This window comes from Myiozetetes cayanensis, unplaced genomic scaffold (assembly GCF_022539395.1).
Source record: "Myiozetetes cayanensis isolate MyiCay16 unplaced genomic scaffold, myiCay2020 scf2-11, whole genome shotgun sequence".
In the NCBI taxonomy this organism is placed as follows: Eukaryota; Metazoa; Chordata; class Aves; order Passeriformes; family Tyrannidae; genus Myiozetetes; species Myiozetetes cayanensis.
In genome coordinates, this window is record NW_026087411.1 from 53,922,162 (window position 1) to 53,938,581 (window position 16,420).

General features: G+C 43.2%; 1 protein-coding gene across 4 annotated transcripts in view; it reads left to right on the forward strand.

Annotated features, from left to right (window-relative positions):
- TULP4 (TUB like protein 4) overlaps window positions 1-14,689 on the forward strand; it is a 153,656-nt gene extending 138,967 nt beyond the window's left edge. For all 4 annotated transcript variants that reach the window (XM_050316197.1, XM_050316195.1, XM_050316196.1 and 1 more), the window contains exons 14-15: window positions 2,525-5,106; window positions 6,841-14,689. In XM_050316197.1, coding sequence (XP_050172154.1) covers window positions 2,525-5,106; window positions 6,841-6,957 — 2,699 coding nt within the window. In that variant the 3' untranslated portion in view covers window positions 6,958-14,689. The remainder of the gene's footprint in view (window positions 1-2,524; window positions 5,107-6,840) is intronic.
- The last annotated feature ends 1,731 nt before the right edge of the window (window positions 14,690-16,420 follow it).

Sequence of the window (16,420 nt, forward strand, 5' to 3'; positions counted from 1 at the left end):
TTCCTTTCTAGTTTCTTCTGAAAATTCATTTCTGACTTAGCAAATGGTGGCTATTTAAACAATCAGAAATGGGTTTGGGGATATCCTTTCTTAAAGTCTGCACATAAAGGAAAAAAGTGCCATGTACTAATGGGAAAAATATTGCAGTGTAAATAATGATTACGTGGCAGATTAAAAAAGAACATAGTAGAAAGCTGCTCTTGGGCAGTGAAATGTTCATAGTGAGGTACCCTTGGGACATGTGTTTCTAAATGTAGTCAGTAAAAATTTGGAAAGACAAATGCACAGTGAATTGATTTAACTTACAAAGCAACCAAACAAATCAATTAAAAACCATTGGAGAAATGAAGAACACATTTAAACACTTTGGAATATTAAGCAACACCACAACAAATGAGATTTTGTTTGATAAGGCACTTAATACCCATGACAGCAACAATCATGATTGCTTAAGCCAACCTAACAATTAAACCTCAAGCTCTGGCAGCTGAATTGCTAACCTGCAATTTCAGGATGAAAGCATGGCCTGCCAGCCAAGCACAACCCCACTGCCTTAGGGCCAGTTAAGTTGAGCTGTCCGTCTTCTTCTGAAGGAATGAACAGAGCTACCATAAATATTTGCCAGGATAGCCACAGTCCTCTCTGTACACCTACCACATTCATCTCTGATGCTGATAAAAGCATAATGCTATTGAAAATGTATTATAGGGCATAGGTAAATTACTAGAATTTTAATTATAATTTAATTAGGAACTGGGCAGCATCTGGAGGAGTCCTGACTAATGGATCTCTTTCCTGATCTGGTATTGCAAATCTCAGTCCCAGCAGAATTTGGCACACTTAAAGGATTCTGGATATGATTCTAGGATCTTTTATCTCTTTTCCTTCCACAAATTTGCTGATACACACCACTTACTATTTTCTGTTTGTTTTTTTTACAGGAAGATTAACGAAAGATAAAGAACTTGCAATATTCTTGGGAGTTCTAATATAGTTAGTTACAGTTTCCCCTCATTATTCTATTTTGTTCCCTTTTATCTTGACTTCTGCACCTGTACTTGGGTCCAGTGTCCTCATTTCCCTGCTTCAGCTTTTCAGTGGTAGTTCCTGTTGGAACCACTCTCACCACTTTTTGCAAAAGGATTTCAAACAACTGAGGATGTTCAATGCTTCTGCTTAAAATTATGGGAATTGCTTCTTGCTACACTGTCCCTTGTTCACCACCACCATATATGGGAAATTTTTCCTATGTGCATTTTTTTCTTTTCACATTTCTGATTGCAGTGTGCCCAAGCACTGAGGCTGAAGTCACCCTGACTACAGTGCCCACCTGTTGAATTTTTTGGCTTCCCATCTATTTCCTCACATCTTCCCCTTACATTTTCCATGTGGCTTCCCATGTATTTCCTCACATCTTTTCCTTACCAATCTTCTTTTAAAAACTTGTATAAGTTTTGTCCGCATTTCATTCCATCATATTTCTTTCTGTCTTGGTTTCAGCTTCCTTGTTTTTGTGTTAGTGATTGGTTTGTCACCCACTGTACTCATGAGATTATAGTACTTCCCTTTTCCCAACTGTTTTCTGTATTCTCCAGTTTTCCTAAGCTCATTGAGTCTAGGAACATGATACAAGATACTATACAGTGCCTGCAGTGCAGATCTTCAACTTTTTTTTCTTATCCTTCACTTCTTTTTTTTGTTTGCTTGGTTTTCTTAATTGTTTGTTGATGTATTTACCATCAAAAAACCCTCCCTGAAAACCAGTGAGTCCTGATTTAGCAAAACATTTATTGATTTGAGTAAAAGTAGTTAAAACCAGATGAGTGGGTGGTAATTCAGACTGTGAAAGTCCATGGGGATTATAGAGTAGGCTGAAAGCAAGCTCGGAACTTTACCTCTGAAGTGTCACTCCCAAAAAGTGGCTTTAAAGTTGGTCACCAGCTGTTCCAAGTAGCTCTTGTGCAATGGGAGTCAGGGGAGATGGGCTGGCTTACACATTCAAACTGAGGTCTGATCCATTGGTTTTGGGAACCAATAGCAGTCCATCCAGATACAGCAGACTGCTTAAGCAAGTACGCAAAGGTAACAAGTAGTTTAGAAAGTCCCTTCATGACTGGGCATAGGAGCCCCTGGTGGTCTAGTGGTAAGGGCGCGGCGCTATCACCGCCGAGACCCGGGTTCGATTCCCGGTCAGGGCCACTCCCGGGCAGATGGAGCTCGTTAGCCCTTAAAGGTAACCCACCTACGTCCTAAGGACCTCACTGCCACCGTCCAAGCTCGCTTGGCCCCGGCAGATGAACCTTAGGATTAAAGGGTGGGCTCAGTTCCGCGCACACTGTGTCTCACCTAAAAAATCCAATGCGCAGGCTGGAAGGTGTAAAGACCTTCCCCGGATCTTCGCTCGCGAAGACTGGCCATTATTATATTTCATGACTTGGCCTTGCCATCACATAGGAGGGATCCCAGGGGTGGGGAGAGGAGGCCAGCCGAGACAGCAGGTGACACGCTTTGTTGTTCTTTGCAGTGCCCGGTGCCCCCGGCGCCCCCGCCAGCAGCCCACCGTGCACCGTCAACATCCCCATCGCCCCCATCCACAGCTCCGCACAGGCCATGTCGCCTACACAGAGCATAGGCCTGGTCCAGTCGCTGCTGGCCAACCAGAACGTGCAGCTGGATGTGCTGGCAAACCCGCCGGCAGAAGCGGGGAGTGAGGGGACGGGACCCTTCCCGGGGGCGCCAGGCCGCTTTCCCGGCCCTGGGGCGGGGGCGCTGGCCGTGGGGGAGCTGGGCCGCCCAGCCCCGCCACCGCCTCCGCTCGCCCCGCCGCCCCCGCCCCCCGCCATCGCCCTGGCTGACCTGCGGGACCACAGCGACCGGGAGCATGAGCCCCCGCCCAAGACAAAGGCACCACGGCCGGGGCCACAGCTGGTAGAAGGGGATGCCGTCATCTTTGGGGCCACTCAGGAGCTGCAGCTGAACAAGATGAACCCGCCGCCACCCTACCCCGGCACCATCCCTGCCCCACCAACCCTGCCACCCCCACCTGGCCCCCCGCAGCCGCCCCTCGATCTCTGCCTCAAAAAGGGGGAGTTCTCACTCTACCCAGCGGGGCACTACCAGACGCCCCTGGGGTATGAGCGGATAACAACATTCGACAGCAGCGGGAACGTGGAGGAGGTGTGCCGGCCTCGCACCAGGATGCTCTGTGCCCAGAGCACCTACACCCTGCCGGGTCCTGGCAGCTCTGCCACCTTGCGTATCACAGCTGCTGAGAAGAAGATGCAGCAGCCCTGTGCCAGCGCCACCCTGAACCGACTCACGGTCCCCCGTTACTCCATCCCGACTGGGGACCCACCGCCCTACCCTGACATTGCCAGCCAGCTGTCCCAGGGCAGAAGCATGGCACAGAGGCTGGACAGCACTATCATTCATGCTACTCTGCGAAGGAACAGCAGAGAGGCAGCCCTGAAAATGGCTCAGCTGATGGATGGTCAGAGAGCCACCTTGCAACTTCCCCCGAAACCCAAGAGCAGCATTGTGACGGCGCAGTACCAGCAGAGAGTACCCACTGCCTTGTACACCTGCAGCCAGTGCAGCAGTGGTGGTGCTGGCAGCAGCAGCAATGCGAGCGCTGGTGGTGCGGGCAACATCCCTAGTGCCAGTGCTAGTAGCAGCACTTCCAATATTGGTGCCGTGAGACCTGATCTGAGCACAGGGAGTGGCTCCCAGCACAGCTCTGTCATTGCTCACTCTGTCAGTACTTCGCCTCTGGCCTCCCAGTCCTCCTACAGCTTGCTGAGCCCACCTGACAATTCCCGTGACCGAGCAGATTATATCAACTCCGCCTTCACGGAGGATGAGGCCCTTTCTCAGCACTGCCCAGTGGAGAAATCAATACGGCACCCGCCTGTGTCCTTGACAGAGGCTACCCTTGCTGTAAAACGGCCACCACCATACCAGTGGGACCCTATGGTGAGTGAAGAGATATGGGTTCCTCAGGAAAGGACATCTCAGAGCTCAGTGCCCAATCCTCTAAAACCTGCTCCACTCATCATTGGTCAAACTCAACATCTGGATATGTCTCGAGTGCCGTTCGTTTCCCCCAAATCTCCAACCAGTCCCACTGCCACCTTCCAGACAAGTTACGGGGTTGGAGTACCTTACCCAGGAACCTACAGTGCCCCTCCCCTTCAGGGAATGCAGGCCCCCTGCTCCCCCAAAGAAGCTCTGGCCCCAACACAGTTTGCACAGCAGGAGCCCACAGTTGTGCTTCAGCCAGGTTATCCATCCAACCTCTCCTATTGCCCCTTGCCACCCATGTACCCAGGAAGTAGCACTTGCTCTAGTTTACAGCTGCCACCGATCGCCTTGCACCCGTGGAGCTCCTACAGCACCTGCCCACCCGTACAGAACCCCCAGGGCACCCTGCCCCCCAAACCGCTCCTTGTGGTGGAGAAGCCGGTGATGTCTCCCCCACCAGCAGAGCTGCAGGGCCATGTGGGCACAGAGGTGATGGTGGAGACGGCAGACACTTTCCAGGAGGTGCTCTCCTTGACAGAAAGTCCTGTTCCTCAAAGGACAGACAAATTTGGCAAGAAGAGCCGGAAGCGCCTGGACAGTCGAGCCGAGGAAGGAAACATGCAGGCTATCACTGAGGGCAAGGTCAAAAAGGAGGCAAGGACACTGACTGACTTCAATTCGCTAATATCCAGCCCTCGGCTGGGGAGGGAGAAGAAGAAGGTCAAGAGCCAGAAAGATCAGCTGAAGTCTAAGAAACTAAACAAGACAAATGAGTTTCAGGACAGTTCGGAGAGTGAGCCAGAGCTTTTTATCAGTGGAGATGAACTGATGAACCAGAGCCAGGGCAGCAAAAAGGGTTGGAAAACCAAAAGGAGTTTGAGGACAGCCAGTGAGCTGGATGAATTCAAGTGCCGGAAGGCCAGCGAGAAGGAGGATGGGAGACTGGGAAGCCAGGGCTTTGTGTACGTGATGGCCAACAAGCAGCCACTGTGGAACGAGGCGACACAAGTCTACCAGCTGGACTTCGGAGGGCGGGTGACCCAAGAGTCGGCAAAAAACTTTCAGATTGAGCTGGAAGGACGACAGGTAGGAATCGGTGGCACAGGCGTGTTGGAATGGGGTCCAGGGTGTGGGAAAGCCATGCCAGGAATAAGCTCTGTCTCTCATGCTGCCGAGCGCCTCCTGCTTGATTTAGCTGCTCTGTGAGAAAAAGCTTTGCCATGTGGTTGATAAAAACCAGCCATCAGAGATCTAGATTCAGCATGGTGGGTGAAGTTCAACTGTAAAGTAAATATACAAAATATGTTGAGTCCTACTGCAGTCAGACATGGAAATAAGGGCCAACTTTCGTCCCACTGGCTTTCACTAATGAAAGTTTTGTAATAATCACAACAGACAGGTAGCTGCATTTGCCATCAGTGCTGGTTATGGATGGCAGCTAGTTAGTGAATACTGCTCCCTTCTTGCCCTGCTCACAAAGGTTAGCCAGTCAGCAGATAGCTAAGGAAGAGACAATGGACAGTGAGTTTGGTTCTCTCTATGCCAGAATTTCCCCTTGTGGGTTACCAGGCCCCTGGGGCTGGTTCTTAATGCTAGAGGAGGGAGACACTGACCCTCTCCAGAACAAAGTGCTTGTGGGCCATTTTTGAACCATCCATGGGTAGAAGGGTCGATGGGTAGTTCAAAAACCAAAACATTTAACGTGGCCCAAGTGGGATGTTACTACTATTACACCAAACCCAGCCTGTTAAGTGGTGCCAATCAGCAGGACTCTGGACTGAGATTAAGGAGACTCATATTTATTTCCTTGTCCAGGTGTAAGTCACTTTTGGTTTATTAAAGAGATCGAGGTTCTCAGTTTCCTCTGATTTAACTTGGGAGTTAGATGTCCTAAATATCCAACATTCATGACCAGTGGTAGTCTTTTGGTTTTGCTTGTCTGTAACAACAGCTCAAAGGCAGTGATCAGAGCCATTTATACCACTTTCTTCTTCAGCTAAAAGGCTGTGGATATATGCCCATGGGCAGCTGTGCGAAATCACCCAACCACCGGTTTTGGTGATGGTGGGGCAACAGAGGCTGACTTGACTTCCACAGACAGTCTCCATTCTAGCTCAAGGAGCTTCACTGTTGAGCAAATACAGTCTGGTCTTCTGGTGAAGTGAATGAAAAAGCAGTAATAATAGGCCAAACTTCAGATATTCCCTGCAGAAAAATAACAAACAACCTAACTAGCCCTGCATTCAAACAGCTCTCACTACTGCTTTGCTAATTCTTTCTCAGTGTAATTATGTGCTAGTTCTGTTTCCTTTTGCATAAACTTCACTGCAAAGAATGCACAGCTTATGGCCTATGAAATGCTACAGTGATAAAATAGGTTATTCCCCTTCCCTGGAAGCTCTTTTCTTTGAAAACAGAATCCGTTTTCCTGATGGGATGATGGTAGGATTTTTACAAGGGCGAGAATGGTATTTTCCTGCAGGAAACATGATGCTGGTGTACCTCACATCTTCTGAAGTAACTGGTGACAATCTACTTACACCAATGCTGTAGGCAGTCTAACATATTTTAACGTTCAGTTTGCTCTATAGAGTCATATATTGCAGTCAAATACTCTATGCAGACATAGTACAGTGCTCTTATTCTTCTTCAGCACCAAACCCCATTCTGTGAGTAGTTCCATTCACATTACCTCAGGAGGTGAGGTGTTCGTACAAAGGACCAAAAAGATTTTACTCTTCTCTGGTTCCTTTTCTGTAGTTCACTTTTTTTGACCTTTTTCTCTTTTTCCTTCCCCTCTCCTCTCCCCCTGTTTCCCAGGTGATGCAGTTTGGAAGAATTGATGGCAATGCTTACATTTTGGACTTTCAGTATCCATTTTCTGCAGTGCAAGCCTTTGCTGTTGCTCTGGCTAATGTGACTCAACGCCTGAAGTGAACAAGCAGAGACTGGAGAGAGGAAAATGTTAACCTTCTCAATAAAGTCCAAACCGGAAAATGTCAGGGCAGCCTGCTTTAGGTGTGCAGAGGTGCCTGGGAGTGAAGAAGGCAGTAAAACTGGAAAAGTCTTTCGGTGCCCACCAGAAGGGCATTAACTCTAATCAGTCATGGGGTGGAGGGTGGGGGGGCTGTTTTCTGTTCTGTTTGTTTGTTAGCTTGTTTCGTTTTCTTTTTTTCTTTTCTTTTTAAGCGTTGTGCTGGGTCTCAGAAAGAGCGAAGGGTTGAGAGCCATTCGATGTTACGTGGAGAAGTGTGGCTTTTGGCTTGTTGTGGTGGTTCTGCCGTGTGTGCTACAGTAGCTGATGTAAGCTCATGGGGGGATTAAAACAGACTGCTCTTTTTGATAGACTGCCTTATATCATGCTGTTCTTTTTAAAACAGGGAACATAACTTTTTTCTGGTCCAGTTTGTACTATTACTACTACTCTACTTCTAAAACATCAATGATAGCAGCAAAAAAAGAAAAAAAAGAAGCTATAATACTTGAAGACATATGTTTCTTCTCTGATATCTGCTAATAACTGAGCACCACAGGTTCCAAGAAGGCATATGTAGGTCAATGTTTAATTTATAAATAATGATGTATCATTCAGAAGAGAAAAAATTGTTGCCAATCGGTGGTTGTCATGGTTTAGGGATGGTATTCCCCAGTTTTAGTGTTCCCACTGAAACATTCCAAACCCCTCGCCACTCGCTCACTTCCCCCTCCCATGCGGCAGGCTGGAGAGGAGAACTGGAGGCACTAAAGGTAAAGATTAAGGGGTGAAATAAGAAAAGTTTACTGGAAACAGCAGTGAAATAAAGCGAACTGTAACAGCAACAATATTAATAACAGAATGTACAAGAGGCAAACTATTCACACGTGATTGCTCACCACATGGAAACCCCTGACAATACCCCACCACACCACCACGCTACCTGACCTGGTAGGGACCTGTTCCCCATCGGAAAATGGTATGAGCTGGTATAGGAGGTTATTCTGAGGTAGTATGGAATAACCTCCAGGTCCTAGCCATGCCCACTCCTGGCTACTGCAAAATTTAACCCCATCCTGGCCCAAAGCAGGAGAGCGGTTTGAAAACCCACTGTATCAAAGAAATTGATGTCTGCTTGCTTTGTGTGCAGTTATTGGGGATAAACATCTCTCAGTAGGTGACAAAAGATAGAGGAGCAAATAAATTATGAGCATTGCTTTTTTATTCTCATTGGTCAGCAGTATTCTCTGATTTGACGTGTAGTTGGGAGAGGTACGGTGTGTTCAGATGTACCTCTGAGGCCATGCCTGTGCATGCTCCTCGTGTTTCAATGTGTTTACACCTTATAAACAAAGTCTTTCCAGTGTATGAGAAGGCCCAGTCTTCTTAGCAATCAGAATTAATCAAGTTCTACAACAGGGTATCAGTGTTTGAATTAGAAAGGAGACAGAAGTGTAGCAAGTCATGACAAGAAGCAGTTTCATCAGGAAAGCAAATTCATTACTGGAAACGACATCATGGCTGGCTGGAGAACAAAGTAGTTGAAAGGAGAAGGAAAAATTGGACAGAAGGATCACCTTTTATCACCTTGCTACTTGAGCAGTCTTTGTGACAGTATTTTGAGAATATAATACTCCAGATAAGAGCGGGAAGCCAAAGTTTACATGGAGTGTTACAGAGGAAGGCTTTTAACAGTAGCATGACTGCAGTTCTTTCTGGTGGATATGCAGACCTGTTAAGCATTTCAGAAGGGTTGCTTGCATGGAAGAGTTTCTGTGTTGTCCTTGTATTGTGCACATATTTATTTGCTTTCTCTCTTTCCTCCTTGTCAACATTTTGCTATGGAATATGTTTTGATATGGAAGTAGTCCACCTGGTAATACACAAACCCCAAAACTATTAATATAATTATTTGGAAGTTAGATTACAAAACATCACTGCAGATTTTCTTCAGAAGTCAATCTTTTGAAGTTAAAGGCATGCTGGGAAAGATGTGCTGTTTAAGATGTCAGTGGATGCTTTGTCTTTCATCCATTGTTTAACTTCTTTACTTGAAAAAGTTGGTATAACTTTAGATGAACAGGTATGATTTCCTCTCTTTTTCTTGAATCATAGTCATAAGGCAGATGTGTGTTGCATTTGATTTGTTCTAGAGCAACATATCACATAATACCCTGCTGTAGTAGATATTAACAATATGCAGTGAGCTTCTAATTTCTGGTCTTCTGCAGCTGCTAGAGCTGTACAGCACAGAGGAGCACTGCCAGTCAGAGAGGAGTTTCAGAGAGTTACCAAGGGAGATGATGAAGCAGATTGTGTAATGCCCCATGAGTTAAGTCCAGGAAAAACCACCTTCAAGATGGTTTCATTGGAGAGAGGAAGCAGATGTAGGAAGGAAGGAGCAGGGAAGTAGATGGTACCGTGCCTGCATTATCCCAAAGGTCAGCAGCTTAGGCTTGTATATGGGAGGGATCAGGCACAGCATTCCCCTTGGCATCTTGTTTGCTTTAATTATTTAGGGGTTTTTCCACTAATTGTCTGGGCCTATTTGTGTTCTTTTTCATATGCATGATTTATTCAGCAGTTTGAGTGCCTGTATGTATAATGTGTATGTAAGAGAGGAGCCAAAGTTGGTTTGGTTCTGGTCTCTTAAAAATCAATGGAAATTTTTCACTTAGGTTTTTTTATGTGGAGGAAACACTGTTAAGCCCTTTGTCTATATTGAGTTATATACTGTAAAAACAGTAGGTTGAATTGTTAGTCCACTGATTCCAAAACACAAGTAGGAAAGTTGGTTGATGAGAGTCCTCACCTGACCCTGAGGTCTGTGCTAAGCAGTCATACAGTAATTAGAGTTTAACAGGCACACACTGAACACCAAAAGAGGAGAAACATACCAGGCTGGCTGGCTTGCTTGCTGAGGGAAGAGCTACTTAGTCACGTGTCAGAAATATTCAGCTGGAAGAAACATCTTCTGTAATTTTAAGCCAAAATTATTAGTACATGGAAACAACAGGAATGTTCTTTTCTTAAGAAAATCTAATCTAAATAGAAGGATTTCTACATGCAGTTTCTTTACCCTTCCAGGGAACAGTATTCCTTTTCACTAGGTTCATTGCCAAATTTTTCTGATTGTCAGAAGATTTATGGAGAATCAAGAAATGAAAAACCAATAAAACAAGTGGCAGAGTTAGTAATTTGGCTTCGCTGGTCCAGGTCACGATTGCATCCTTCTGATGGCACTCACAAAGAGCCTTGGCGTAGAAAGAGCCCTGGTTTCTGCCCCAGCAAAGCAGAAGGAATAATTATAAAAAATTTGGAAAATAAATGCCATTTCCATCGTTCTTTCCATTTACTTGTCAGGAAATTCTGTGGGATAAGATAATCTTTTATCTTTTGGAGAATACTTTAATGGAATCCCTTTAATTGAGGATTTTAATGCATAGAGAATACCCAGTATTAGAGAGAGAAAATATTCTGAAATATATAGAATTTTAATGAAAGGAATGGGAAATATGTAAAAGTCTGAGTGTGCAACAGGATTCTAAATTACACGAAGAACAAGAGAAAGTTGTTTTATTTTGCACCAAGATACCATATAGGAAACAAACTTAAAAACATCCCCAAATAATCACTTAAATCCTTAAGATTACTGTTGCATTCAGCCAAAAGGTAGATGTTACATTTTCTCTTTCATTAGTAAAACAGAGTTTTCCTGTAGATAACTAAATTTTTCTAAGAAGAATGTAGCAAAGTGTTCAGAAATACATAGTTCTTTTCTACATGCAGTAATTTTTGGTAGTAAAGGATGTTTTTTCCAAAGCTCTTTTTTCCAGTTGTGCAATAATTGTAACAATCTAGGGGGGTTATTTTGTTTCTGTTGGGGTTTTTTTGTTTGTTTTAGTTTGGGTTTGATTTTTCTTTAGGGACTTTTGAGTGGGTTTTTTTTTAAAGATAATTTAATGTAAATTTCCTGCTAATGTCCAAAAGACAAATTATTTTTCTTGCATAATGTAATAAGTGATATACGGATTATTTTATTACTATGTATCAGTGAGTTACACACATTTATATTTAAAGAGCATCTTTGTAAGTAATTGCTAGCAGGTATGTTTTGCTGCAAGAAATTAAAAATGCATATAGGAAGACCTGGTTTTGCTGGATAATTTGCAAAAATTTCATAATGCAGGCAGGAAAATACATTTTTTTGGCAGCTAGACACAGTGAGTTTGCTATGGAGAACTGTGTAGACTACAAAGAGTCTAGGTGACTTCTTTGGGACCTGCAGAAATCTGTTCATTTTTGTTCCTAACTATACTTCAGTTGGGAGTGGTTTAAAAAATAGAAGTCTCGGTTTGCTTTCCCTTTTCTTAGTACAGTGCTTTGTCTTGATCTATAAAAGAAGGTGGGTTACGTGATAAAAGAGAGTATAATGATGTAGGCTCGGTTTGTAAGAAGTTCATTGCATAGTTCAGTAGGGTTTGGCAGTGGCGTAATTCAGTGCTATGTGGAGATACAAGCAAACGAGCCTGGAATAAGCTGAGGCACAAATGCACAGCAGTAGAAGCATTTTCCTCTGCTCAGACTAATAACACTCCTTTTTAAGCTGAGTTCAGCTGGTTCCAACACAGCCATAGTGCTTCTGACAGGTGAGCTAATACTGCACAGAGCTGATGGAGCTGAGCCCTGACGTTGCCTGCAGCAGCTTTACCTCCTCAAGATGCTCCATAGGAGACCTGTTGGAGCAGGTGTTCCTCCACTCACCCTTCTAGATCTGCTCCTAGAGCAGCATGAAGCTGCTGTGGAGTTTGGCTGCCACAGCTTTGGGCAGAGAAAGCCCTGACGCCAGTCAGTGGCCACGGTGACCATTTAAAGTCTGAATCTGCTTTGATGGAGTTGCAAAGGGATGCAGCTGAAAGCCCAATTCTTTCGAAAAAGCAAAGCTGATATCCTCAAAATAGATCTCTGAACAGAGCCAAAGCATTTATATTTAAAGTCTGATATGAATTGCACTATGCATGGAGTGGCAAATTTTGTCTTGAAACAGTAAGCACATTTCTGCAACATCCTAAGAAACTATGAGAAGGAGGGGGTGAAAGAGGAAAAAATGAATTGTCACATTAATAATTTTGCGCTCAGTTCCAGGGACAGCAGTAACATGTGCTGTGGGCTGCCTGAATATCAGTAAATCCTCACAGTCTCATCTCAGTTAGAAAATTTTCCTGTGGCACAGCCTCAAGTAAAACTGTGTTTTTATGAAGATGCACAAGAGTCTGCAGGTGTTAGACAAGGATATCCGACTTTGCTTGAGCCTACACTTTCCGTAGGTCCAGGCTTTCCTTGATGTGTCTTTTTGGTGTCCTCTCAGAAATTCCCGACAGATTTTTGAGCTTGCCTGATTGTTGCCTCAGACAGTTTCAGTACATTTGCTTTCTGCAGCCTAGTGTGTGTGATCCTGTGTCATCTTGGTGCCCTGTTACCTGTCAGAAACATTTTAATTCCTCATAGGAAAAGAGCAGCAAGTGCCAAAACTGATTTGATGGAGAGAAAGGGAGAGAAGACAGATCAAATCTTCACTAGCTTTTAAGAACGTGTTTCCCAGAGCAACAGTTTGGAAATTGCACATTTCTGTGGGACCTGACTGACTCCAGACCACTAAATCTGACTTAGAAATTAGTAACAGATGAGACACTTGCATGGCATGCTGGCAGAGGACCAACTTCCAGCCTCACGACATGGTTACGCCAAGATACATAAGAGAACAGAATCCAATCCAAAATGTATTTACCCATTACTGTGTGATTATAAGGTAAAAATTACTTGTATGACCCATATATTCACTTAAGAAAATTCTAAAGCATTTCAGCCAACAGCTGTGTTGACACTTCCATATAACCCCCTTGAGGAATGCTAGAAGTAAAATCCTGACCACAGCATAGTAGTTTGGATTTTTGACTCATTCCTATTTCTAGGATTCCATCACAGGACAGGAGAGCAAGCTGTTTATGTTACTTAGAGACTGACATAATGGTTTTCCCAGAAGAGAGCAAATCAGCTATACTGATTACAAAAATTGAAAAATTCTAGTAGACTAAGTTTTCATGTTTTAACTCCCTTCACCTTCAAGGCATAATCCTTCATTAGCAAATACCAGTTTAGAGTCCTGCTACCCTCAGGAGTAGTTCACAGGTAGGCACCACAGGTCCTGTTTGCAGGATTGGAATTCACATGCACCATTCTCAAAGGAATAAGGTCAACTATTACTAGTGAACAATGGGCTATGTGAATTGTTTTGTCTTTGTATTTATCTGTGATTTAACTTTCTTCTTAAAAAATCCCACCGAGATGTTTTAAGGTGAAAAGACTCCGCTTTCCCTGTTGCCTGATATCTCTGAAGATGTATCAGGAGTTTGTTTGGGCAGTTTGATTGCTGCTGCATCTAGAAGATTTTTAAGAGAGAAGCAATGAACCCTTCAACTTTTGCTTTTGCAAATGAATCTGTAACAAGAAATTTGTGCTTTAAGGCAAATTGCTTGATTGAGAGCACTAAGCAAGTGCACAGGTTTGCTGACTGCAGGTTCAAAACAACATGATTTTGTGAGACAAAATGAAATAAATGAAAACACCAAATACTTGCCTATCCAGTGTGTTCAATGAAACAATTAGATGGTGTGATGCTAAAGCCTCCCAGTCTGTTCTTAATCCTTGCCCTCCAGTTTACAATTTAAAAATATGGTCTGATTCAGCAATCCTGAATCCTGATAAATGTTGTCTGTTTTTGAAATGTTTATCTTACTGGCCAAGAAGATGGTTTAAGATACGGATTAAGATTAAAGTAATAATAAAAGAGAAACATTTTTGAACAGTGTGCAGACACCTGAGTTCCAAGTATTTCATTGGAATAACAGCTTGTAATTCCTATCTGTGTTGTTTCAAGCTATTTGTTCAGAAATTTTCCAACTTTTCCTTTGTTTCCTTTTTGTTGCTTGATACATGTGTTGCCTTAAGTTGCTTTTCACATCCATTTCACTATTTCTGCATTCACTGCTTCTTTTTCTGTTTGTGTGTTGTGTGTTTGCAGAAGAGTTTGTCTGTTCAAGATCTCGTTGTTTATTGTAGATAAAATATATGGTGTTGTGGAATAGCATGAGGGTGCATTTGATTGAAAAGGCACTGTAGTGTTTCCTGGAAAAGAAGGGGAGTTGCATTTGTTTATAAATGCATTATTTTGGTACTGTAACTTTGAACGTGAATTGGGATTTTTTTTTTTTTTTTAATTTAATGAGCACGGGGTCATGAGAGTGCATGCCTTCTTAAGCAAGCAAGCCCAGCATGTTTTTCTTAAGACTTTTGAAAATTTGGTACACCATTTGTCTACTTTACTTACCCAGACAATTTTTTAATTATCTGAACCTCAAGTTTTCTTTTTTTTCTCCTCCATATACCATGGTATACTTGGTTTCCATTGTACTTAAAAACTACCCTGATCTGCCTCTCCTTTTTGTGTCTTGTATAATAGATTTTGCAGGAGGTGCCTAGAAAGTATTGTTGGTTTCCCTATAAAAATGTGGTTTGTCCAGATTCTTTACTGTCTACATGATTGAGAGATGGACTGATTGCCCTATTTTTCCTTGATGATTTGGAGTTGTAAGAGTTGTCCAGCTGTTGCTTAATAAAATTTTGCAGACTAGAAAACTCCTGATTTGGTTTTGTTGCATTCTGCATCTTGTCAAGCACCTTAAATATTTTTAAAGCAGATGAAAAATCTGTACTGAAACAACCTGAATAATAATTAGCCAGATGCTGTTACACTTTCTCTTTTCAATAACTGTATCCCCAAGTTCCACTGAACTCAATGTGGGTACCAGCCCGCCATACTTTGTGTGATTCATATTGGAGGATAGGTGGCAAGGATTTTGTGGTAATGATGTTCCTATCTGCCTGGATATCAGCTGATTCTTACAATATTTCTCCTTTGCTTGCTTTCCTTTTTAAGGAAATCACCTTTGGGGTTTGTGGTACTTCTCATTTTGTCACTGATATACTGGAGGCCTTGCCATTACCACAAGGGATTCCTCTGTCCTGTCATCTTTAACAAAAGAATAAAATGCTATGATGGCCAGTGTTCATTCTCTGGTTTTTAACAAAAAGTATTCTGGGAGCTGAGGAAACAAACAAACAAACAAAACCTGTGCTAAAGTAGCTTAACTTGCCTAATAAACATCCCACCTATGGCACAAATGAGAGAATCCTGGCATGGATCCCCATAATGGACTTCCAAGGTTGCCGTTAGAGTTGTGCAGGAGTCTGTGCTGGATCCTCATCTCTTCACCATGTTCATGGATGTCCTTGAAGTGAGTTTGAACATTGAGCTACAAGGTTTGCTGATGATATGAAGTTATTCAAAATAGTGAAGCAATGTCAAGAATCTCAGAAAGTCTTTGTGAAACTTGACAATAAATGGCAGATGAAACTCAGTGTAGGTAAATTGTGAAGTGATACATGGGGAAAAAAAACAATCCTAACTTCACATTTGCAGTAATGGTCTCTGTAGTGATCTCCACTACTCCGGGGAGACCTTTTGATGGATTGATAGGTAGCTGTCTGAAAACATCAAGTTGGTGCTCAGCAGCAGTCAAAAAAGGAAAATAAAATATTGGTAGCAAAAAAAACTGACAGCAAAGCAAAAAATGCAGGATCACTGTATAAAATTTCAATTCACTACTCTTCATGTACTATGCAGTACTGATCCCCTTGTCTTAGAAAAGGTAGAGATCTAGAAAAGATTCACAGAAGTACAACTGAAGACACAAATCAACTTCTACATGAGGAATTAATGTGAATCTTTATGCTGGAAAAGAGATGGCTAGAGAGCCACCAGAATAGGAGTGGTGTTGAAAGGTGGATAGGGATTGCTGTTGTCTCTTCCTACAGAAAAACTAGGAACTATAAAATAAAAATAAAGTGAAATACTAGAGGGACAGGAAATCAAACAAAAGGAGGTAGTTCTTCAACAAGGTGACTAGCCAAAGCCACTTTGCCAAAGGATGCTCTGCTACAAGGAGTTTACAAGAATTCAAGCAAGACTGGAAAAGTATATGAAAGAGGTATCTATTGGGGCATTAAGCAAACTACAACAGGAGCAGAAAGTTCCCTGAGCTGAAAATAGTCAGAGGCTGGGAGACTATTAGGGATAATACCATATGAATTTGCTCTGTTCTCATTCTTCCCGAGGAATCTGCAAATGGCTATTGCAGGAGAGGAAACACTGGGCTTATCTGGAATCTCACTGTGAACAGTTGTCACCATTTGTACACTAGCATTTCTAAACCAAGCTTAAAACTGGAGTTTCAACCTCTGGGAATGAGGAGAAGAGGAAGGACTCCAAACCTGATGTCTGAATGCTTTGCAATGCGACTGTGAAAA